Source organism: Echeneis naucrates, chromosome 14, assembly GCF_900963305.1.
Source record: "Echeneis naucrates chromosome 14, fEcheNa1.1, whole genome shotgun sequence".
In the NCBI taxonomy this organism is placed as follows: Eukaryota; Metazoa; Chordata; class Actinopteri; order Carangiformes; family Echeneidae; genus Echeneis; species Echeneis naucrates.
This window is the reverse complement of record NC_042524.1, coordinates 14,352,370-14,378,097: the sequence shown is the minus strand read 5'-3', so window position 1 is coordinate 14,378,097 and position 25,728 is coordinate 14,352,370. Positions and strand designations below refer to the sequence as shown.

Below are 25,728 nucleotides of genomic sequence, written 5' to 3'. Positions count from 1 at the left end.
ACAAGGCTCCATGAAAAGTGACTCACATACCATTGTATAATCAGGGTATATTAAAGGAAGGAACATCACACCCTCATTGCAGCAATGAGCCATGTGTACTGTTGCTTAATGGTTGTGGAAACCAGCACACTCCTCCCACCCCCATAAATATGATATGTACTGTCCTGGCAAGAGGACAGACAATCTACCTTGGTCGTGAAATTGCAAGCAGTTATTTCTTAATTTTTGTCTTATTGCCCTGTTGACCTTCAGTGCACAAAAATTAAGACAGAGGAGTTAGTGATCATTTCAGTGGGACCACCTCAGTCACATCATCTACTGCTCACAGTCTTACAATGCATGGCATACACAGAAAAATATTTATTATATAAATATTAAATAGTACATTAAAATATTCCTATCCGAATTATGAGGCTCACTTAGTATTGACTTCACACAGCCTATTAATCACATTGCTAAAATCCTTATATAATCCCTGCTGGCCTTATGGTGCATCTCTTTCTCTCTGCACAGAGCACTATGTGTTGCAGTGGTGTTGTGAGTGAGGTGAAAGGTGGTGATTATTCTTGGGGCCCAGAGCTGCTCTGGCATTGTCAGCCCTCCTATACAATTGCAATGTTCAAGTACAGGAAAAAGAGAAGCATTCTGGGGCCCAAATTCCTTCCTGTGCCCCCTCCTAATGAAATCCTACACTATGACTTCAAAGCACTTTTTCAAATCTGCTTTAGTGTCACAAAACAGGACAGATATTTAGATTTGTTGCAGCTGGTACATAGAACAAAGGACTACACACACGCATAAAAATGACTGTGCTCCATTTAAATGTCCCAGTAAACCATACCAGAGTCAAACCTTGTTCAGCCTAATCATAGTAATAGAAAGCACAGGTATTCCAGGCTACTACTATTACTACTACTAATGGCTCGATTCTATTCAAGTCCCCCGTTGGGTGGTATGAAAGGGAATCAATGTGCACAAACACCCTGCAGGACCCTGGGCAGCTAAATGGAATTGATTCCGCTTTGATAAATAGGATTATTCATATGCAGGCTTTATTATGAAAAGGGCCCATTCTGGAGCCAAATGGAACGCAGCCATTATTAATGTTGATTTAAATACACCTGTAGGTTTCCTGTTATTGTGACGCAGGCGTCGGAATGGGTCACCTGGGAAAAGAAAAATAGTAGCTAATAATAACAATCACAATAATGAATAATAATATTAATATTGGGTTAGGGTTAGGGTTATTGTTATTGTTGTGAAGTTACTGAACAAAGCTAGTTCCTTTGTGTCCGTGTACATGTGCAAGCACGCGCATGAACTGACGAGTGGGTTTGAGATGTAGCGTTGTTCGTTTGTGTGTGTGTAACCTATAGAACATCATTTCCCAGAATGCACCGCGCCCCATGATGTTCCCAACAGCTGACAGACGGTGAAAGCCTCAGCCACAGCGGTCGGTGGAGTATCCGCTCGTCGGTAGCCCGAACGGACTGAAAATACGAGCCGGGTGCTGCCGGACCGGACCGGACAGCTTGGCCGCCGTGGATAATTTTGTTTCGTGAAAGAGAGAGAGAGAGAGAGAGAGAGAGAACACTTAGCTTCCATCCCGTCTTCTTCACATTGGGAACCGAAGACATTTGGTGTCAGCTAAACTTCCACAATAGGTCGCCGGACCGCTGCATATGGTTTATCGGAGCACGTCGGCTTGACTCCCCCCCTCCACACACCCCGCCCCCCTCCAGCCGAGCCCAATGCTGAGGAATGGATAGTGTGTCTGCGAAAGGTGGGAAGATGGTCGAGAGTGATGAACAGCCGGAGAGGGAGAGCGGCGGCGGCGGCGGCGGCGCAGCGATGGCCGCACTACATCAATGCGAACTCATCCAGAATATGATCGATATCTCCATCTCCAGTTTACAGGGGTTACGGACCAAATGCGCCGCGTCCAACGACCTCACGCAGCAAGAAATACGCACTTTAGAGGTAACGAGCTCTTCATGCATGTCACACAGCGGGCCGGTCAAATTGCGGAGTCATGAAGCCCTAACGCTATGTCCGCCTCATATAGGCTCCGTATCGGCTGCAAGCGCGGCGCCCTGTTACTGAGTGTCAGGGAGACATCCAGCCTACTGCGTGCTCGATGCGTGGTGCTTTCGCCCTCCTATGGTGGGCTTCATCACTTCTCCAGAATATGGTGGAGATGAGCGCTGTGTGATCTAGATATTGCTGTGACCTCTTTCTCGTGGTAGAAATATTCTTCAGGGGCTCCTCGGATAGTTCACGGCACCGCGCCGTGCAGCTGAATCCAGCTTGGCCTAATGGCACACATTCAATAATCTGATAGTGACCGTATTCCTTTTTGTTTTTCGCCTCTGCACAGGACTTGAACTGTGTCGGCCCCTTGCAGCAGCAATGCAAAAGGGGGAAATGTACGACATGTTCCATGTGTTTATCCGTCCCTGTGCCTGTGAGCAGGCAGGGTCGGTGTGGCTGCGCGCTTCTTCCCTGCATCTGGATGCAGATTCAGCTCAGTCGTGTTGGGATGACTTGACATTGCTTTGCGCAAAAGTCACGGCTTTGTAGGGCCTCGGCACATCATACTATAGTAGACAGCACAATAGAGGAGTCATGGTCGGTAGCATGCAGGCATCAGCAATTGATGCACCTCACACTTTTCTGTTTCTAGCTGTTTCTCCATCACATTGCACATTTAGAAACAAAATCACACATTCTATATGTGTAATTTTTATTATTATTATTATTATTTATTTATTTTTTTTTATTTTATTTGCTGATCTCCCTCATACTACCTTTTGATTAATTGGGCCTATTCTTTTTTGTTTGTTTATTTTGATTGTGTGGTTTGTTTGTTTTTTTTTTCGTTTGTTTGTTTGTTTTTTTATCATACTTGCTATGTGAATTCCATAATAATGGCATATAGTCAGGAGTTGGTTTAGCCAAGGCCTCCCAAGTTTCCACCCATGGGATGTTTATAGTCACAGAGTGTTGTAATATTCTCATCTGGAAAATGACTGAAGGAATCCTGTCATGAAAAAATACAGCTTCATGTTGTTAGTAACAATGCAGTGAGGGGACAGACCTGCTTCTGCTGAGGTGGGTTGATGTGTGTGTGCACGTGTGTGCCTGTGTGTAGGGATGGGGTATAAAGGGCTGATAAGCAGCAAAATATTACTAGTTTTATGGCCGCAAATGTGAGCTTGTAGCAGGTGGATTACTGTGTCTTCTGATCAGGCTCCAGACATACTGATAGTATAGAGACAATGCTAAATGGGTTTTCTGGCTCATGGTTTATTTAAGCATTATACCTTAGGTAAAAGGAATATTCACTCCTGATTGGCTTGAGGCTATCAATAATCCATGTCTGTTTTATTTCTGTATAACCGAACACCCAATGAACAATTGTGCTGTTGGCCCTAAAAACTAATGTTCCAGAAAGCTCCTAGCATTTAGTTTCAGCCTCGCAGTGATGCTATAGCCTTGCTGAATTGCTTTTTCTACTGACCTTCAAAGTGGCCAAGAATTGTAGCTGATGAAGAAATTTGTCTTTTCAAGCAGTGTTGTTTAGTTGCAAAGTTAGTGTATCTTGTTATGTGTGGACAGGACATTATAGCATGCTCAAAATATGCAATAGCATTTGTGATGGTGTGATCAAAATCTGCTGCAAAGATAAACCCCAGAACAAGGTGGAGATGACCAAGCAGTCCTGTTATTTTTATTTATTTGCTTATTCATTTGTGCCATTTTTTTTATCCAGTTGAGTTGCATTCTGGTCTGAAAAAAAAAAAAAATAGTTAGCTCTTTTACTGGCTGGCAGGCATCAGGTGAGAGTTGGCAGGCCACTGTGTGGGAGCACATTTTCACAGGCTCAACTACAGAAGTCTGGTATTACATGAAAATTTCAAAGCACTAATTAAAATAGACTGGCAGCATGGCAGCATAGTGGTAAGCGCTGCTGCCTCACAACAAGAAGTTTGTGGGTTCGGTTCCCGGCCTGGGGCCTTTATGTGTGGAGTTTGCATGTTCTCCCTTGCCTACATGGGTTTCCTCCCACCGTCCAAAAACATCATGCTTTTGTTAACTGGTGAGTCTAAATTGTCTGTATGTCTGAGTGAGTGTGAGTGGTTGTTGTTCTGTCTCTGTGTGTTGGCCCTGTGATGGACTGGTGACATGTCCAGGGTGTGCCCTGCCTTCCCCCAATCTGAGCTGGGACTGGCTCCAGCATCCACCTACACCTGGAAATGGATAAGCGGTAGAAGATGAATTAATGAACAGCTAAAATAGAAACCAGACCACATCAAATGAACATGTTTTGGGGTAGTGTATTTGAGCCCCAGAACCCTAAACTCAACCCCATCCCACTGCTTTTGCACAATGACTGACAGCACATCTTTGCTTTATGAAACCAAATCTAAGGTAATGGAATGGTGGCACTAACAGCCTGAAGCAAGTATGTTTTGAATTTGGTCTGCTTTAATATTTTGCACATTTTGACAGGTAAGTTCGTGGCATGCCCTTAACTCTTCATGCTGTAACTCTACTTTTCTTTGTCATGCATACCTGGCCAGTGTGTAGAACAGGACGTGATCTGGCAGAGTAATTTCTGAGGTGCGTTGTCTTGCAGATAAATTTTTATACCAGCATTGTTCTACATGACAATGGATAGGCCCCGCTGGTACGCATGATTCGTCCAGGCTAGGAAAACTGCCCTGAGGTCTCTTTCCTGTAGTTCTGAGGCTGATGTTAGGTTTCAGGTTATCCCTGAAAGTCTAAGTCAGATGTGCAAACAGTGGGTCTGGTGTTACCTCAAGTTTGTCTTGCTGGTTTGAGGCATACAAAGATTCAAGATCCTTCCCAGTTCTACCAAGACAACCTGCATAAATCTACTTCCAGCGTCTACAGCGGAGGACCAGATGCATCTACAGATTACATCCTCTTATCAGTCCTCTGTGGCTGTTGGTTGCTGTTTTGGAAATGAGTACAGGAGATACAGGACCACTCAATTGTAGTATTTTCTCAAAATATTTTATTGAACCAATTTAAACATTATTATTGTATTTTTGTTGCTGTGGTCAAACAGTTTCTTAGCAATTTCTTAGGTCACAGCTCTACTCTAAACTTTCAGAAAATGAACTGATGATTTGCTGTTGGTCTTACTGTTGATTCATTTAAAGAAGTTTGGCCTGTTTTTTTAGTTAGTTTGTTTTGTTTTATTTTATTTGCACTGTGTAGGCCTTTGTCAGAGTCACTTTTTTTCTTGCGATATGCTGATAAGATCAGTTTGTTATTCTTGCAGTATCTCCACTCAATTGAACGTGTGTGAACCAATCTTACCAATCCTGTATCTGCAGGTGTTCTTTTATAAATTTCAACCTCTATCATCTCTTCATGTCATACAGCCCTTCATCGCTTGCTTCACCTTTTACGTCTTGTATGCCACCATTACAGGGTAAGTGCAGCGTGTATGAGCACTTCCTCTTGCTTTTCATTCATTTGTAAACACGTAATGATCAAACCAAGAAGATTAATGCTTTGAAAATAATTTCCTGTCATTCAAGCAAGGGGAGCAATCATGATTTTTTTAAGCGGAGATACAAACAATGGAGGAGATGGTTTTAAAAATTTGGCAAGAAATATATTATATTCCACTTTAAGGCGTGTGACAATATGGTTGCTGTTTATCAACATGCCCATTTTTCTCCCAGAGTTTCAGAAATGTGGTGGAGTCTGCCACTGTCATTTATCTGTCCTTGACCTTTGAGCTCCCTGTCAGGGCATAAGAGAAAAGAGAATTTCTCTATGGGGAACAAAAAACATTTATTAATAATAGATGGCAGCAGTTTATTTGTCAAAGACTTATCGTCAGCTAATCCTTCAAAGCTCTTTTCGGCTGGTCTTCCAGTTTTGTATTCTATTGTTTCAGAGGGGGGATCCTAGTTCAGCTGCTGATTACTGATCAGGATCTTCATAACATTAATTTAAGTACAGAGTCAAATATTCATCATCATTTTACGATGCCTTGTCTCTGTCTTTTAACAAGCGAGCTAGAAGGCCATAGAGTGCTGTGTTGATCAGCAGTCTTACTTCCTATGTCTTTACTGGCACACTATTTTGAAACCATTTCTTACTTTAAGTGCATACTTTCACTTCTTGATTTTGCCCTCCGTTAGATTTCACATGCCTCATGTATTTTAAATCAGCAGATTGGGGTGTTCTTCATTGATTTTGGCTCACTCTCTGGATCCTGGTGCAATTTTAATTTAAAATTTCAGCCAAGGCATCCCCAAATCTTATCTTTGTTGTGTATGGACTACTGAACTTTGACCCTTGATACAAGGAGTGAAGCATTCATAAAGGGTTTGTAAATTCTACAAAGGACATAAATGTGATCCCTTGTAGATCATTGTAATGTGATAGGTGTCAATATTGAAGATTTAAGCTGCTTCAATTCACATTCAATTCAAGTTTGAGCAGACCGTGTGAGGTCACACTCATGGTGCAAATGGAGATCACTCCCATATTGCACTGGAGGGCAGTCAAGAGAGGCTTGAACTCACTTTATGCTTTCATTGAGAGAGCTGTATTATTCCACTTGAGCTGTGTGTTTTTTCAGCCTTGCCAGTGAGAGGATAATGATACTGGCCTCTCAAATGGAGTGCTAACTGGTACTTCACTTTTCACGTGTTAATCCCACTCAGCCTGGTCGCTGCTGCCTCTCCTGCTACCTCTGTGTTACTTTTACTGTAACTCTTTATGTATTCCTGATTTTTATTTTTTATTTTTTTGCTTTGTAGTTTGTCTGTTGTAAAACCAGATCCAAATGAGTTTACATGCACTAGACGCATTTAACTTAAAAACATCTAAAAAAAAAAAAGTTGACACAACCTTAAACAAGTGTCAAATGTGGCTAGATATTTGTTCGTTGATTTGTTTGCATAAAAGGAATTTACCATCTTTTATTTTTAATCACTGCTCTCTGTAATGATCAGCAAACAGCAGAGTGTCACTCTGTTTTGTCTCCTCTCAGTGCTGGAGAGGGTTTTGCTGTGTGCTCGTGGAGTGAGCTGTTGTGGCTGCGTCTATATTTAGACAGCTCTCTTCCTACGCGTTTTCAGGGTTGGTTGTTAAATAAGAAAATCAAATGACGCGCAAGGAGTCTGTGCAAGAGGGGAGAGCAGGGAGAAAAGGGGAGTGGAGAATCAAAGCCAATCCGTTGAGCTGCTTTTTTATGACATGACAACCACTGTGTATGTATGTATATATGTAAGAATGTATCAGAGGCCTAAGAGAAGACAATAGAGAGTGGCATTCACATGAAGGTACAAAGGAAACAACTTGAGGGACTATAGCAATGCTAACCCCGTCTTGGTTTCCCCTTTTTTTTTCTTACGGTATGGATGGTGGAGTCAGTAAGAATGGACCGCATGCTGTTGAAATCAGTATGGTTGAACAGTGTAGGCAGGCCTTGATCTATTCTTGAACTGACTCAGGATGAGTTGCATTACATCCTGTAATTTTGAGGTCTGCTGTACTTCTTTTGTGGAAAAAGGAGGGAGGGGGCTTGTTTAAATCATAAGGAAGTCAGCAGTTAGTAGTGTTTCTGATTGAAATGGTTACAACTATCACATTTTGTAGCTATATATGAATACATAATGTGCTTAAATGTATTTCTTTTTTTAGTACATCCTATCATTCATTTTAAATTTTGACGTTTTTTATTTTATTCGTTTTTTTGTTTGCTATGAATCTGTTGCATTTATTATCTACTATTGTAGTAAGTACTACTATCTGTAGTACTTGTCAATGCTTGTATCACATGCTCTATTCTCAGATATCTTTTTGTGTGAGTTTCAACAAGGCCAAGGATCAATCTGTTTTTGTGTTGGATTTTAAGGCTTGAACGCACACACTAGCCTTAACACAGAGCATTGGAAGCCACATTATCACCTCTTCTACCCCCGACCTCTTAGCCCAGTGAAGGGGTCAGCTCGCTCTGGTGATAACAATGATGGAGGAGGGGCTGCAGGCCATTGTCTGGGACTGTCAACCATGTATATCCACCCCACTGCCTTCAAAAAGTCCATGTGACCTGACCTCTGCATAACCAGAGCTGGACCTGCTTCCATTGTGTTTTTGTCATCTGACATTGGCATCATTTTTTATGTCGATTAAATTGTGCATGAACCATGAAACATCATTCGACTCACTGTTGTCCACATGTGTAATCTTTTGCACTCTTGAAAGCAACATTGAAATTTGCATTTAATTTGCATGATCTCCCTGCTCCAGTGCTTCAGAGTCCAGTTGCCTCGTGTAAACTCATAGAAGACAAAAAACATGATGCCGCCCTTTGTGCCATTTTGTGACTAATGTTGGTAGTGTGACGTGCCGTGTGATGCCCCACATTGCATCAGTCTCATTGATGATTCAGTTGAGAAAGTATCTGTGAAAGATGGCTTATCCAGTTGAGCGTCGTATGTATGCATTTTGTTTAACCTTAAAAAAAACCTAGTTGCGAGTATTGTTGAGTGATATGAGCTGACCCTGCTGGGCATTTACCATCTTCTGGGATCGAGCGTGGTTTCTCACTTCTGTTGTTGGCTGTACCATTCTTCTCAGGTGCGACCGAAGTAGTTGTGTCAGCAAGAGGCTTGAGAAAACAATTGGAGCAGTGAGCTCTGCTGTCCGAGTATGCTGTGTCAGGCAGGCCACTGCCTGGACCGCTCTGCCCTCTCTGGTGGCTGACACACCGGGTGTCACTCATCTCCTTCCAGCATTAGGCCGTTGCCATGGTGTTGTTTAGCTGTGCTGACAGGTGGGCTCTGACACCATCTCTTCTCCCCCTCCTCCCACCTCTAGGCCACACATCAAACACTGCTTTCTCCACTCTGCACCAAAAATAATATGAAAGGGGCTTGTCATTATCTCTTGGTTTTCCTATCTGTTCGACTGTTCTCCCAGCTCAAAAACACACATAACTAATATCACTGAGAGGGTTGGAGAATCTGTATGTTTGTGTAATCCTGTCCATCTTTCTCACTTAACATGATAATAGTGAAGCAAATGCTCAGCAAGTGAGATAGAAACATGCTTCGAAGCTACAATACTTATTGTCCTGGGGAGACATGAGGACATTTGTATGTGGGGATGCATTGTGCATCAGCTCTGTGTTTCACATGTTTGGGAAAATCCCACTGAAATGTTGCTGACAACTCAGAAGAGGGGTTGCTAGGTAACCTGACGTCACTGGACTGCACAAGTGTATAGGGAGGCAGAGCAGGAGGCTAGCTCATTAGCCACACAACACGGGCTTTTAACTGAATCACACATCAGACAGGTGATGGGAGCCCTCAGTGTTGGTTTGGAATGGATTTTCAATGTATTATAGTTGGGGGGCATGCCGCCTATCTCTCCCCTCCACACATAGTTCAGGGCTGCACTTACAGCAACTATAATACTGTTCAACCTCTACAGGTACTACTGCACCAGGTACATGTAGATGTACAAGTTGAATGCTTGCTTGATGCTAAGGCATTGGCATGTTAAATCTGAGAATTTGCATTATGTATCTTTATCTTTATTTATACCTTGCTTGTAAGTATTGACAACTTTTTATTAGTTTGCCTTCAGTAATGTAAGTGGTTTTATTGCCCTATAATGCTCTGAGTGCAATTGATAATTGATGAGTAACATCAGGGCAGAACAGCAGCTCTCAGCATAAACAGAGTAGAGCATTTACCTCCTTCTCATCCTTTTACTCTCTCTTTCACCGCCTTGGCCTACAGTGGAGAAGCTTTTGTTGGCTGCCATAAAGCAGCTTTTTTCACATCCCAAGGCCAGACTTTGTGAGACTAGCGTTCTGAATGAGTCTCTGCTCGCTTGGTAAGTGGATGCCTCACAGAGAGATGGATGAACAGAGAAAGACACACGCTCCTCATTGTTGCTCAGGCACTCGAGAGGTGCATGCCGGGTTGAGAGAGCTGGCTGGTGTTGTACAGCTCATCTGAAGGTGCTGCCTGCTGTAATGGACTCTGTGCAGATACACTGTGAGATAAGGAGACATACAATACGGCAACACTGAGCTGCACAACGTGGGCTGCTGCAAACCAATACCATGGTTTTCATTGTAATACTCACTCACAGGACCACTGCACTTGACATTGTCTTGGAGAACGTTGGACTTGAAAGCTCAAACCTTTATATATCATCTGCTGAGACATATATTGACACTTTTCTTCCATCACTGAGAACTTTGATGTCACTAAGCTGCTTCCTTGTTCTTTGTGCCAGCACCGCAGATGCTCTCATTAGATGACCAGCTCATTGTTCCACTGTATAATAATAGCTGTTTGTATCTAATTAACTGTCTTGTGCACTGGGGGCACTGGGAAATTGGGTTAAACAAACACTGGAGTCATTACTGCAGGTGCATTGAGTTCCAAATGGAAAAACAGTCACTTGCATCAGGTTTCTCCTTATTGTATTGAAAAGGCAGGAAGGCAGGAGGAAAAGACAAAGTAGTTTGAATCTGATAATGCCTGGTTGGATGTCACCTTTATTGAATCAATAGTCTATATAGTAAATTGCACTGTGTGTAAATTATAAATGCAAAAAGCAGTTATAAGGATGTACTTATTCTGGATAACATTTGTGCCATCTCACTTGAGAAAAAAAAACAAAAACCCTGACAAGACAGAGGTGTGACAAATACCCCACCAAGTGAAAGCCTGCTCCTTCGCTTAAGGCTTGTAGCTGTTAGCTCCCCTCCAACCTGCCCCTCCCATCCAACACTGTGCTCTCTATTGCTCCCTGCAGGTGAAGCTGATGAAATACATCTGTAAACAGCTGCAGTGCAAGCAAAAAGTGCCAGAAACAGAGAGACCCGAGGCCCTGGACAGCTACCCACATTTGCGAGACTGGCTACGCACTGTCAACCTGCGGCCGGAGCTCATCGAGGTAGGTCATGCTGCTTTGTGTGAATGTGTTGGTGTCACCCACTCACTCCCCATAGCCTGTGTGATTATGTTTGTGTCCTGTTGAACTGTTTTCAGTGTGTGTGCTCAGTCCACACTCACATGTGCATGAGGAATGCATAATGAGGGACCAGCCTTTCTAAAACAGAAGCTGAGCCATTTTTATGATGATGATTGGGGTACTTGAGCTCTAACAAATCTGAAGTTGAAAGATTTTTTTCTGAAGAAGCTTAGTTTTTTTTTTTTTTTTTCAGTTGCATTTCATATCAACATAGAAGACAGAGATTACTATGGCAAGCAGACACTTAGCCAAGATATACTCACCCTACCATAAACAAACTAGTTCCCAGCCTACTGCCATGTATCTCTTTAGGTCATCTTAGCTGGAGAATACTTTTATGGGAGAAATGTTTGGGGGGGGGGTTCCCAAAAGGTTTTGTCTTTGCCAAATTGGAATATATCATTATAGTTGTATGTGATTTAGAAATATATCCTATGGTTGATAGTAATTTATCCTGCAGCTCATCTAAACTATTCATAGTCAGGTCTATCCATTTTGAAACTGCACTTGTTGAAACATCAATGCTGATCATTTCTTGGGAGAGCCTGTCATGAATGTGAGACCTTGTTTCATGAGGTTTAATTCACAGTTGATGCTCCACAGCTTTACGGTTGTCATGTGGACAGAAATATTAGGCAGACCAGTAAAGTTATCATTGCAGTCGTGTATGATCTGTGGTTGCATCTGATGTATTGAAGAGGAACTTGATTAGGCTGATCTCTGCCTCCATTTAGAGTCATTCTATGAAAACCAAGTGATGTATGACACCATGGGCTGCCCAGTAGCAGCCCTGACTTCACCAATATGCTGGTCAAGTGTTCTGCTGAGCCACACTTATGCTGCTACAGTTATTTTGAACTTTAAATTTATTACCTCTGTGGTATTTGCTGCTAAGTAGAGGTCACAGTAGATCACAAGGACATTGCTCCCCTTGCTGTGTACCGTTATGTTTATTGCTATGGTCCCTATTCATCTTGTCATATGATGGAGATAACTGGTTTGCATTCATTTCTTTAAGTTACTATTGCTTTGCAGTAAATATGCCTGTGCTTCTGCAGAAGCTCCAGTATTTGCACCAAAGTGACCGGTTTTTTCGCACTGCAAGCAGCTTCTTGTGCACACCTGACAAAAGCACATCAGATCCATTCATTTCCTTGCATGCAGCCACATGATTTGTTTGTGAGTAAAATTTAGTGGTAATTTTCACTCTTTATACTGGCTGCCCTTCCTGTGCTGCTATAAACTGTACTAATCCCCCCCCACCTACTGTATGTTTGTATTGATCTTGTCTGTTTGGCTTCACTTTGAGACCTAACTGCCCTATTTATTTTAACAGGTTCTGCACTTGTTTTTCTTTAATATATCTGAATCCTGTGCATGCTTTTTATTTAGTTTCACAGCATGGCTCCATATCTGATTACTCGTCCTCTGTTTAGTCATATCTTTCATGCCTGCTGCAAGTGTTTGCTTTTTTGTTTTAAATCTCATCACTCTCCCCATCTAAGAATTTAACTCTGAGCTAAGAGGTTTTCATAGCATCGTAAAAATCCTCATTCCCAGAAGATGTAGAGCCGTCACGGCATGTTGATGACCAATTTAGATCAAATATTATTAGATCGCGATTTGACTCAATACTATGATTATGTAAGGAATGGTCCAAAAACATTTCATTGAGTGTTGTCTGAGTAGTTTCCTTGTAGTTTAGAATATGTCCTCTCTTTTCTTACACTGAAACTGACAATGAAATATTACGCATTCTGCAGGTATGTGGATGCCATGTTGGAAATATCCTTTAATGAGCATTTCCTTCTTCCTTCCTTCTTTTCTTCCTTTGGCTTAAATGAGTTGCCTTTTTGATTAACAGTGCCAGTCACATTGTCAGTTTCAGTACTACAGTGTGTGCAACTGAAGTGTTGTAATCAGTTACAATTATTATGGGATCCATGCTATATACAACTCACTTCAATAATAATTTTGCATTCATTGCTGTGTTCACACATAAAATGTATGTCCAATAACTCTTCAAGGCACTAGTATAGCAGTCTTGTGAGCAAGCTAAGTTGTTATAGTTATGTTATTGTTATGAGTGAGGAGGTGGGAGGGGAGCATAGGCCCTGCAGCCAATTCAGAATATCACATCATTCATCCTTGAGTTTGTGTAACTGAAGTGTGTGTGCGTGCATATGAATGTGTGTGCTCTGTCTTTTGCTTACACTGTAAACACGAGTGTGGGAGCTTGCCCTAGTTTTCAGATCAGTGTTTGCCCTCTCAGAGCAAGGGTTTAACCTGACTGATAAGCATTTGCGTACTTCCCAGTCAAAAAACATCCTAACATCACAGCACAATCACTGCATCTTTCTTTGTTGTTTGTGCTGTCATTCTGCCTTCTGGCCCAGCAAGTGAATGTGAAATTAAGAGTATATACTTTTAGGCATCCAGCCATACCACCTCAGTCTTTAACCCCCTGCTGCTCTTTAGCTTTTCTTAAAAAAATAAAATGAAAAATGGTTGATAGTGGAACAGAAAAGCCTGCAAATTTCCCTACAGGAGACTTGGCGGAATATAGAGCTATGTTAACAAAAGTAAGTCAGTCTAACAGTGATCCAGCACCAGATAGTTTGAGTTCTGATGAAGTTAAATTTTACTACTAAGACAAATAAGCACGAGAGCATCAAGTCAAGTGAGGTAGGTTGCAGTGTATTCAGGCACAGCACATCTCAGGCTTTCAAACTTTTGTTGGTGACGTAAAATGGGGGCACTTACTGTATTTGCTTCGTTCTGGCTCAATGAATCACTTATATAGCACTTAAAAATTACAAATCTTTTATTTTTGCTGATATCATCTTATAAATATGCCGTTATTTTCTTCTTGTTGTAGAGCTTCCTAGCAATATAGTATGATGGGATGGATGTATATTTGTTGTTTTTGTACATTGCCCACCATCTCTCTTACTTTCTGTTGCCCCCCTGCAGGCAGTGGTAGAAAAACTGTCCCTGGATGCCTTACTGCAAATGACAGTTGCTCAGGTGAGGGACACAATGAGAAGACTTGGCTCCACTTCAGAAGAATGTGTGAGACTCAGTGCTGCCCTCTCTTGCCTGAAGAGTGCCACTGAATCAGGTACTGGCCTTTGCTCCATGGTAACCTCTTTGATTAAAGGCATCGTATTGTATCCTTGTTGGGTTTTGTACCAGTGCGTCACATCTGTGCTGACGTCTTTCCAGGAGGTGAACTGAGGGAAGACGGTGGTCCATGGCTGTCTGAGCCCACCAGGAGGGACAGCGGCTCTCTTCTGACTGCAGACCAGCTAACTAGCCTGGGGACTCCACTCCGCCCTCACAGTCCCTCACCTCTAGCTAGACCATCCACCATACAGTCCACCCCATCCACACCCTCTGCCACCTTCCCTCACCCCCGCTCTGGTTCAGTGTCAGCAGCGCCCACACCTGAGGCTCTGGCATCACACATTCACAGTGAGAGTCCTCTTACAGACCCATTCCCCATGTCCTTAGCTCATGCAGCTCGGCTTCACGGGCACACCTCCACCCCACCTATAACGCCACCTTCAAAAAGGCGTCACCGCCTGAAGCCACCCTGCACCCCTCCCCCACCTTCCCGCAAGGTGCTGCACCTACTCCCCAATATCACCCTGACACGCAGCAAAAGCCACGAGTCCCAGCTGGGAAACCGCATTGAAGACCCTCCCACCAACAAGTAGGTGCTCACATCAAACTGTCTGGATTCACACACCGTTACAACATGTACTTTGTCCCAAGCTTTTCATATGTAGGTCAGAGCAGAGCTGGGTGGGAATCCTCATATCACAATGTTACTATAACAGACTGTTGCCTTTGTTCACACAGGTTTACAGATACTGGGGAGTGTGGGAAAACATGCTGTGCTGCTCATTTGATTCTTTGCAGGAATTTGATGTTTGCTGTGAGAGCTTTCTTTGACTAATGAACAGCATTAGGAATCCAAACTTTATTATTCTTCTGAAAGAACCAGCATTTCACTACTAATAGAAAATGGATGAAAGATGATTCGTTCTCTTTGACATATACTATGTAGTGTATAATACGTATCCAGCAATGCGTTTCAGAGCCATAGTGGGAAACAATTGTGAAGGTTGAGGTAAGATAGTTGGTAAGAAAACTTACACTAAGAAACCAGGACAGCGTTTATAAGCACAGAAATTGTATCCATTTGAATGATTGTCTTTGATACACAGAGGGGAATTTTCATATTCATAAGGCCAGACTGTCCTTGAACACTGTAAAATTAAACATCAGTTCATCCATTTTCCACACTGCACATCCACCCGGGTCTCGTGTTGTGCAGTCCTACTCTCAGGCAACACAGGTCATCAGTCCATCTCAGAGCTAGAAGCAAATACAATCATACAATCATTCACGCCCACACTCACTCCTAGAGACAATTAAAAATCACCAGTTAACCTAAGGATCTATCAGGAACATGCTATATGCTAACTCCACAGAGAAAGCCCCAGACTGGGGAGCAAAGCCAGAACTTTATTGCTCTGAGGCAACAGTGCCAACCACTGCACCACCATGCTGCAAAATTAAACACTGAACATATAAGTTTACCACACTGTAGATAAATTAAGCCCAAGCAAATGTTGAGAAAGAGAATAGCAGTAGGGGGAGCTGTGCCCCACTTAAATGAGCATGATAACAGTGGAGTAACTGTAAATGGGTTGTTGCCACATTCACCTATCACCTATGCTGTTATAATATAAGTTGCTGTAGCAGTTTTCCTGAAAGCGTCTCACTGGTGTCCTGTTCTGGCTGCAGACCCATTATCAGGACATGGACAAAGGTTCACCCAGATTCACATCCAGTCTCACTCCCTATTCCTTTTCTGCATCCCTTCACATCCTGCCTGTTGCTCTTTTGCTCTCACTGTATATGAGTAGAGCTAATCCCCACATAGATTCCCAGAGATTATGAGTCAAAACAGGAAGTATTTCCGAGGACTAATGCTCAGAGGTGGCAACACAAACATAATCTCTCTTTCCCTCATTTTTTTCTCCCTTTGTCTCTATTGTGATTGGATGCAAACACACACAAACAAGCCACATGTTTACCCATAATATCCTCTCTGTTTATGGGAAGCTTTACTGGGGAAAAAGTAAACATGCCTGACATAGATTCAGTGCTTCCAATGTACATCCACATAATACTCCTAGTTTATCCAGGTGACAGATTTGATGGCTAGCTGAACAGAACTATGTGATTACTCACATGCGTAAGTGCATGCATGGTATAAACCAAAGAACTGGCACTGTTTGGTGCTTCAGTCCCTGTGAGATCAGCCTGGGTGTTAAAGCGTCACCCTGGAACGGACCTATGCCAGTGCTATTTAAGTATCCAAACATGTCTCTCTCCATCCCTTACATAACCTCCATCGCACATTACAGTGTGTAAGTGATGCTGTGAACCCGCAGAGTCATCTAGCAACTAGACAAGATCAACACATCTTCATTCCTCTTTATTTTTGCTTTCCTTCAGATGCGTGCGAAAGAACAAGTTGTTCCTAAATATGCAAGTCAACGGTAATGGGCATGAGGACTTGCCATCTCGCTACCCTACCATGTCAGCGCGTACTCCAGGAGTCACCACGGCTGCTACCACAGCACCTTACACTCTGCCTGGCACACCCACCCTAATGGAAGAGCACAGCACCATTAAGAGTGAGTCATTAATATATATGCATTTTAATTTAATTTAAATTATTTTGTTAATTTGGGTCTACATGTATCTGAAATAGTCTGTTTAACATCAGACCTTTCATGCACTAGGATCTGTCTCAAATTTGGGTTCTGGAAAATTACCTTTTGTTCTCTTCCAAATGTGGTTTGACCCTGTCCCTGAAATGCTCCATTTAGAATGTGATTAAACACTGGTGTAAATTCATTAAATATCTTTCATATCTTTCTTGACACAAGCTGACCCACCCATAAATACGTCTCCTTTTCTCCCCTTTATTCCCTGGCTAGATAATGTAGCAGTGCATCGCAGCTCCCCACAAGCAGTGAGGAGGGACATAGGCCTAGCAGTCACACACAGGTAGATCTTTCGCCTAAGCATATTCTTCCTGAAACCAAGAAAGCAAACAAGGTAACTTGAGGTTTAACTCAAGTAATGTAATGCAATAGTTCTTAGAGAAGATATTTTCTTTGTCTAGGTTCTCAACCAAGTCCTGGCTGTCCCAGACATGCCAGGTGTGCCAGAAGAACATGATGTTTGGGGTAAAGTGCAAACATTGTCGGTAGGTTGAGTGCTTTCTCTTTTAAATGACACTTAAATCCATTGGAAATTATTTATTCTTGTGGATTTTATAATGCCAGTACATAAGAAAACTATTTCAAGGACTAATTCGGGCCTTGAGTAGGTGTTGTTCTGGATTTGAGGGGTATTCCTGGGTGCCATCTGCTGATTGCAACAGGGTCTCATGTGCTGCCTACTTTTTGTGCAGGTTAAAGTGCCACAACAAATGCACAAAGGAAGCACCATCCTGCAGAATCTCCTTTCTCCCAAGTAAGTTTAATTTAATTCCCACTCTACTGTGGAATTTCCACAAGTCACTGAACATATATGTGACATTACTGATTTCTGTTCTAGTTGCCAAAATTCGGAGGACTGAGTCTGTTCCATCTGATATAAACAACCCTGTGGACCGGCCATCAGAAGCACCCCAGTTTGGCACACTACCCAAGGCCATTACAAAGAAGGTAAAAAAAATTTCATATTCTTGCTCACAGGCTTCCAAAAATACCCAGCATTGATTTTGGCTAGTTGATTTTCTGACAACCGCAGAGCATGTCCGAGTCAAGGTTTATAATACAATTCACTGATGACTGTGATTTTCAGCCTCTTCCAGGACCATGAGGTGTGACATGGACCAGTCCTTGACTGTTTTGTTAGATGGTGTGATGAATCTTACCTGCAACTTAACGTATCAAAAACAAAAACGTGATCCTTGATTTTCAAAAGAAACCACTTGCTACAGCCCAAACCTCTGTTAAAGGGACAGCGGTGGAAATAGTCAATCAATACAAGTATTTAGGCACCATCCTGGATGATAAACTGTCTTTTGAGACTAACTCAGACGACATGTGTAAGAATGGAAATCAGAGGTTGTTTTATCTGAGGAAATTGAGCGGTTTTAATGTTGACTAATGTAATGTTTCTTCAAAAACGTTTTATTCATCTTAATTGAATCCATTTTAACCTTTGTTATGATCTGTTGGTTTAGTAACCTCAGCATCTCAAACAAGAATAAACTGAGGAATGTGGTCAAACACTGCCAAAAAACTAGCACTAGCCTAAATGATCTTGACTGCATTAATGAAGCTGGAGCCTCTCAGAGGGCAAGGGCCATTTTGGCAAACCCTCTTCATCCTCGTCATGCAGTTTCATGCAGAGTTTCAGCTTCTCCTGCCTTAAGAGAAGGTATACTTTTCCCTGCAAGGCCAAATCAAATAGCTACATCAAAGTGTAGCAGTTTTGCATCACTGCATGTAGTCAGTTTAAACGATTATAGATTCTTAGTGCAGCTATTACTTCTCTTCCCCTTGGTCTAATCCACAATGTCATCATAATCTTCAATTGGGTCAGTTGAAGGTGATAATCTCAATTTTTTTTTATTCCATTGAAGAATCTTTCCCTTACCATAACACAGCCCTCAAAATTATGGCCAATTTCTGCAATAGAAATTGAACTTCCTTGTTCCACCAGGACCATCCACCAGTGCTAAACCAGCTGGACTCGAGCAGCAATCCGTCCTCTACCACTTCATCCACACCATCCTCCCCGGCACCCTTCCAGCAGAGCAACCCTCCCAGCGCCACACCACCACCCAACCCTTCACCCAAAGGTCATCGCGACAGCCGCTTCAACTTTCCGGGTAAGCTCAGCTTCAGAAGGACGCATGGGAAAAACATATAAACAAATACAGACACAATGCACATGTTGAAATGAGCATGCTAGCATCACACTTCATTAATATACAATTGTAAAGAATGGGCCTCACACGTGTCTCTCCTCCTCTCTCTTTAATATAACATGAAGCACGACTGTGCTTTTTTACAAGATGTTAACTTAACCTTTCCTAACAAGAGTCATGCTATGCTTGATGGTCTTTCCCTTCTCTTTTTGCAAAAGCTGCCTGTTACTTTCAGCACAGACAGCAGTTTATCTTCCCTGGTGAGTTGACAGTCCTGAAATGTCATGCCACATTGCTAGTGTCCCATTATCCCTCTCTCCAAAACGTGGATTCCCTGCAGCGCTCTCTGTCCTCTGCATGTTTGCTTTTAGGGTGGTAGCGGTTACTGTAACCGTCCTTCACTGTGTGCCAGCACTGGGATTGCATTGACACTTAATAGCCTTTTGGTGCCATCTGCTGGTCGTGCTGGGGAATTGCATGGGCTCTCATACCAAATATGTGTTTGGCAATGAGGCACAGAAAACACAAGAGGGGTTCTGCTTTCACAAACCATCTTTTTTTTCTCGACAGATGTCTCCAGTCCTGCTCATTTGCATTCTGATGTCCTACAAGACACAGTGTAAGATATTCATATAAAAAAAAAAACAAGTGAACTTAATTTCTCTGAAGAAACAAAAGTTTCATTATAATTTATGTTTATCTCTCCAATACCTGTCTTTACCTCAGTACTGAGATAGAGCAGACAGCGGATGATATACACGCAGGGCTGGTAGAAGATGAAGATGAAGAGGTAACTTTCCATCTGCATGAAGCTACAGTGCATCACAGGTTTTTCTCTCAGTATAATGTGTTGTGTAAAATAACACTTATGAAATAAAAATAGTTGCTCTGCAATAACTGTTAATAGCACTGGGCTGACACTTTCAACTTTAAACAACGCTGATACTGGAGATTTTGGCACACACCATAATCACATAAAAGGATCTGACTGCATGTTTGTTATGACAGCCAAACCAGTTATGAATATTAGCTGTCAAAGGAGAGCATAGCAGGTCAAACTAACTTCTATACTTAGCAGTTAAAAGGCCAATAGAACTCCATTCATTCAGAAATAGCTAGTCATTTTAGTGAGTTCCTTAATATGCTAAGTTATTATCGATGCCATTAAAATAGGCCCAAATGAGGGGTTTCTTATAGATTTATGTGTTGGAACCAGGCTGACCTCTTTGCCCATGCTCATGCTGAGGTTGTGATGTTGTTAATTGAACCAGCAGAGTTTTGCTGACACTACCATTTGACAGCTTTTACAACGGAGGCAGCAACATAAAGCTGGTGACAAAAGAAAAGTGATTAGATTAAAGTCAATGCTCGCTCACATTTTACCGAATGTAATAAAAAGAACGGCACATTTCTCCTGACTCCTCCTCCATTAACATCAAGTATATTCCCAGGCAGTGAAGGTGGTGTATACGGAGGAAGACACTATGAACTACCAGACAATACAATAGGAAAATGCAGATAAATATTTTTTCTTGAATTTGTAAAAATCATTTGCCATTTAAGTTACCTTCCATTGGAAGTATTTCATGTTTTATCATTTCATATGGAGTAAAATTCCAGATTCATCTCTGCACTCTTGTAGGAAGGGGAAGAGGAAATTGAGGTTGAGGATGAAGACCCAGAGGCAGAAGAGGAGAATGAAGAAGAAGAAGATGAGAATGAGGACGACGGTGAAGATGAGTATGACAGAGAGGAGATCAGGATGAACATGGGCTCGGACGGAGAGTTGGACGGTGACGAGTTGGACGATCTGCCCAGCTCTCGGGGGAATCAGTGGAAGGGCCCCATTTCCCGCAAAGCGAGTCAGACCAGTGTCTATCTTCAGGAGTGGGACATCCCATTTGAACAGCTGGACCTCGGAGAGCTCATAGGAAAGGTGAGCAACTCAAAAGAGGTGCACATTAGAGTGGTGCACATGTCATATTCAGATAAGGCCCTGTTGCTGAGGCAGTTCTCCGGTCAAGCAGGGCCGCTGGGGAAAAGTGCACAAAGGTCGGTGGCATGGCGAGGTAGCCATCCGACTTCTTGAGATCGACGGGAACAATCAGGACCATCTAAAGCTCTTTAAAAAGGAGGTGATGAACTACAGACAGACCAGGCATGAAAATGTGGTCCTCTTTATGGGTGCCTGCATGGCCCCACCCCACCTAGCCATCATCACCAGGTGAGATTGGAAGCACCAAACACACCTTGTAACTTGTATCCACGTTTTTATCTTCAATCTGATTTTTTTTTTTTTTTTTTTTTCCTGCTCTGTCCACACAGTTTCTGTAAAGGGAGGACACTGTATTCAGTTGTTAGAGACACTAAGAACACTTTGGATATAAATAAGACAAGACAAATCGCTCAGGAGATTGTAAAGGTAAATATATCATTTATATTGTATATTTTGTATGTTGTAGGCCATGATTTAAAAATAAAAAGAGAATAAAAGTGGCAGATTTAATGTCCAGAAACAGGCACACGTCAGTGCACATTTCATCAGAAGAAACAGGAAATGTTTACTCAAACCAAAACAATACAATTTTTTTCATCATATTTTTTCAGTTTTCATAATATATGTTAAATACTGCTTCTGATGTCATATGTATATGTTCTTAGTTTAAGTCAAAGATTAGTGCATATTGCAGTTGCATGAGAAGCCAGCACAAAAGGACAATGGAAAGAACTAAGAATATTGTATATAGGAAACCTTTGTAAAACATTTTTTAGTGTGCACTTGTGAACATCAACATCCAAGCCTGTTGGCCAGCACTTAACAAAGTGTCATCATTTGTCCTCCAACACAGGGAATGGGCTACCTGCACGCTAAAGGCATTGTTCACAAGGACTTGAAGTCGAAGAACGTTTTTCATGATACGAATAAAGTTGTGATCACAGACTTTGGGCTGTTTGGGATCTCTGGAGTCGTTCAGGAGGGGAGGTGAGGAACGCTACTCAAGAGGCCTTAGAAACACAACCTCAGTTTAAGTGTTGTTTGCACCACACTGCTATTACCTGGGGAGGTCCAAGGATTTATAATAATTTGCTGAGGTCCACAGTGACTGCAGTGCTGCAGGCATGTCCCTTTACAGAAGTCTCCTGATTATACAATCTGGATCACTTCCAGCACCCCCTTGCTTCTGAAGTAAAATTCAAACACTCAGCTTGCTAATTTTGTTCTTACTTTGTGTAGCATGTGATAAATAGCCATTACATACATAACAGTTGTAGATATTCTCTACCTATTTAACGCATTTTCCACTCAAGTAAATGCATCTTTCCATGGAGATTTTCCACTCAATTTGATTTGTTAGTGAAAAATGTGTGCTGCCTTTTCCAGGCGTGAGAATAAACTAAGACTTCCACATGGCTGGATTTGTTATCTGGCACCAGAGATTGTGCGCAGGATGAGCCCAGGTAACAATGAGGACCGCCTTCCATTCTCCAATGCAGCAGATGTGTATGCCTTTGGGTGAGCATGGCACACACACACACACACTCTCACAGCATATTACCTAAGTTTAAACTCTGGAGACCTAAAAGAGCTCATTTTACCATTTGACAGAATAATTCTACTTTTCCTATCCCCTTAAAGCACCATTTGGTATGAGCTTCAGGCTAGGGACTGGCCAATCACCAACCAGCCTGTGGAAGCTACCATCTGGCAAGTAGGAAGTGGAGAGGGCATAAAGAAGGTCCTGGCCGAGATCAGTCTGGGCAAGGAAGTCACTGTAAGTATCAGTCATTCATAACAATACATTTTTAATCTACTTGCATGATCACAGAAAATAATCACCCACGCTCCTGTTGTGACACTTTTAAATGCAGAGCACGGTGCAGTGAGTGCACTGCTTGGTTCCTTTGTCCGGTCCATTGACCCAGAGTTTGTCATTTCAGGAGATCCTCTCCGCCTGCTGGGCCTATGACCTGAGAGAGAGGCCGACTTTCACCCAACTGGCTGACATGCTGGAGAAGCTACCCAAACTCAACCGCAGGCTGTCCCACCCAGGACACTTCTGGAAGTCTGCAGAGTAGGTATTCAGAAATGGGATGTGAAGACACTGGACAAACAAAAAAAAGATCCCTCAGCTCTTGTTGTGTATCTTCTGACTTCTTGTGGTACAGGGCTTCTCAGTGATGGTCCTTTCACATCACTAACTCCAAACCGTTGGGGTTACACAGTCTTTTTATAATATTTATGTGTGAATATTTTTGTAAATTTTTGAATATAAGACAAGATAAATAGGCTGGAAATATTCCATCATTTCTTTTCGGCATCAGACATGACCAAATGCACCCAGTCACTGTGCCATGGCACACTGTAGATCCTCTTTGCTACTGTTGCTCATTCTTAAATGAAATGTGAACTTTATTTTTGTAGATGTCAATTAATTTATTCTTGATCACACAACTCAGCTGACAGTTGTGTGTTGACCAAAATGATGCATTTGTGACCAAAATGAAGGGTCTAACTTTAACCGTCTCTTGTATGGTGTTCAGTGCGTTTAGATTGCTGTCATGGTGACCTTGACTTTCTCAAACAAATCTGTCTGAAGTACAGAAATAATAGCATAATAGAGACACACAACAAAATCTTTTCTATCATCCTGCATGGTCGTAATCTCAGTGTTCAATCACCTCTTTGTTCTCATGTCAAAGTGTAAATGTGAGTCAATCTGCAACACATCGCCATATTCAATTAAGAGTAACTGTCCATTGAGTGAAATGAACAAGTTAAAGTTGAGTTGGGTCCAAATGCAAGAACTACAATTACAAACATTTTTGGACCTTAAAAAAAGTTTCAGCTTATGCCGCATATGTTGTTGTCTTATTAGTTTGTGCATACCTCTTTATCTTCTGAATCATCTTTTTTTTTTCCCCATCATGCCAACGCACACACATCACATTTATTTATACTTTACTGTTCCAATTTAACACCAGCATCAGTTTCCTGCTCCTTCTTTGTGCATTACATTTTCACAAATCTCTGTACTGTTTGCTAAGAGACTGCATGTACTTTCTAAGCAAAACCAGTAACCCAGGGCTACACTGATGATCCTGAGAAAATTTCAAAGTTGGTTTTATTTATCTGGACAATAAGAGAGCTGTTTTCTGTAACAGAAAATAATGCTAATGACTGAAAGAGCTCCTCTTGGACTTTTTTGTTGATTGTTACTTAGTTGTTGTTGCCCTATTTTAATGACTGGAAGGTTCTTTATCTAATCTACGTGTGCAATATCTTGCTGCTTTCTTCACTGTAAGCCTGTTCCACTTGCACTAACAGTCTAACGTTTGTGTTTTCCTTTTGCTCTTTCCTCTCTTTTCTTATTCTCTTTCTAATCTAGGTTGTAGCAGTCACTCTGAAACATAAGCAATGCAAAACAAAACCTGGGTCTGCCTTGCATGCTCCTGAATCCTTAGCTCTTACAGGATTGATCAAAGCATTGCCCCTGCCTGAAACAGACACTGCTTCCACTAATCCACAGTCTGATCTTCCATGTCTAACTGTTTTCTTGTTGGGAAGAGAGCATCGCTGGACTGAGGAGTGGCGAGAGGGGAGGGGGACAACCACCATCGTCCTCCATGCTTTCCCTCCTTTCGTCTAATATCTCTTTGCCTTCCTTCTTGGTTTTGTTCTGGAACATTGTCGGGGACTTGTAGCCAGCCTGTGCTGTCTGTGCTGAGACTGACTGGTGTGCTGTGGTCTGTGCCTGCTGATGGCTGCCCTGTCCTCAGCCTGCTCACCTTCTCTGTGCTGCTGTGATGTAGTCGTTCTCAGCAGGGGCCCCGAATCTACACGGCTCCTTATGGTTTTTGTTTTGTTTCTTTTCTTTCCTCTCCTCCTCTCTCTCTCTGTCTCTGAAACACAAACAATTACACTGCTGGACGTAAAATGAACCCTACTACCAAATGGACCACTTCACTTATCCATGTTTTACCAGGGGGATTGACATGCATTTGACAAGCTGCCTGAGTGATATTCTCAGACCAACTGCATCTTGCTCCTCTTTTTTATTTATTTAATTTTTTTTTTTTTTATGGTTGTGGACAGCATGTGCTGAGATGTTCACCTGCCCATGTCTAGACACAATATGCACTTTGTCAACAGGGGAAAAATAATCATGAACTCTCTTTTTGATGTTTTTGTTTGGTTTTGATAGTCATACTTGCAGTGATCTTTTATTCTTCAGGAGGTTCTCCGAGGTCAGACAGTGTGATATGCTCACTTGTATGTTGTCGTTTTTTGGAGTGTAGTCTGTTAAATTCACTGTTCACCAGAAACATTTGAAAACAGGGCACTGATGGAAAAATTGCATTTGCGAAAAGACAGCTAAAAATAAGAGAAACAGGTCAAATAGTCCCTACATCATTCACAGTCCACACGGGAATAGGACAAATCCTGACTATTTATGATTAAGGACTTTTTTAATAATAGCATCCATCCATTGAAGTGTAAAGTGCACTTTAACACGAGTTCCTTAGAAAGAGCCTTCTTTACAGAGGTTGAGCAATTTCATCCTATGCGCAAAAAAAAAAGAAAAAAAAGAAAAAAATCAGGAACCAGGCGCAAAAGTGTCCTATATCTTCCTAATACATTACCTCTTGTGCGCGCTTGTGCATACTGTTTGTGATTGCTGGCTTCAGTTGGTGTGCTTGTATTTATGTTG

At 42.1% G+C, this 25,728-nt stretch overlaps 1 protein-coding gene across 1 annotated transcript; it reads left to right on the top strand.

Moving 5' to 3' along the window:
• The first annotated feature begins 1,465 nt into the window (after positions 1-1,465).
• Positions 1,466-25,587, top strand: ksr1a (kinase suppressor of ras 1a). Its single transcript, XM_029519635.1, has 21 exons — positions 1,466-1,980; positions 10,831-10,971; positions 14,023-14,170; positions 14,275-14,764; positions 16,582-16,763; positions 17,070-17,139; positions 17,258-17,341; positions 17,549-17,610; positions 17,695-17,804; positions 18,811-18,979; positions 19,237-19,278; positions 19,589-19,637; positions 19,745-19,808; positions 20,661-20,954; positions 21,046-21,242; positions 21,344-21,440; positions 21,868-22,001; positions 22,401-22,532; positions 22,656-22,791; positions 22,958-23,091; positions 24,406-25,587. The coding sequence occupies exons 1-21, from the start codon at positions 1,762-1,764 to the stop codon at positions 24,410-24,412; spliced, it is 2,961 nt and encodes a 986-aa protein (XP_029375495.1). The 5' UTR covers positions 1,466-1,761; the 3' UTR covers positions 24,413-25,587.
• Positions 25,588-25,728: the final 141 nt, after the last annotated feature.

Bases quoted from the DNA above. Each gene is read 5' to 3' on its own strand.
- ksr1a (XM_029519635.1), top strand. From the start codon at position 1,762: ATGGATAGTGTGTCTGCGAAAGGTGGGAAGATGGTCGAGAGTGATGAA. The intron at 14,765-16,581 runs GTAGGTGCTCAC...GCTTTCCTTCAG, and splicing joins GAAGACCCTCCCACCAACAA to ATGCGTGCGAAAGAACAAGT. The intron at 16,764-17,069 runs GTGAGTCATTAA...TTCCCTGGCTAG, and splicing joins AGAGCACAGCACCATTAAGA to ATAATGTAGCAGTGCATCGC.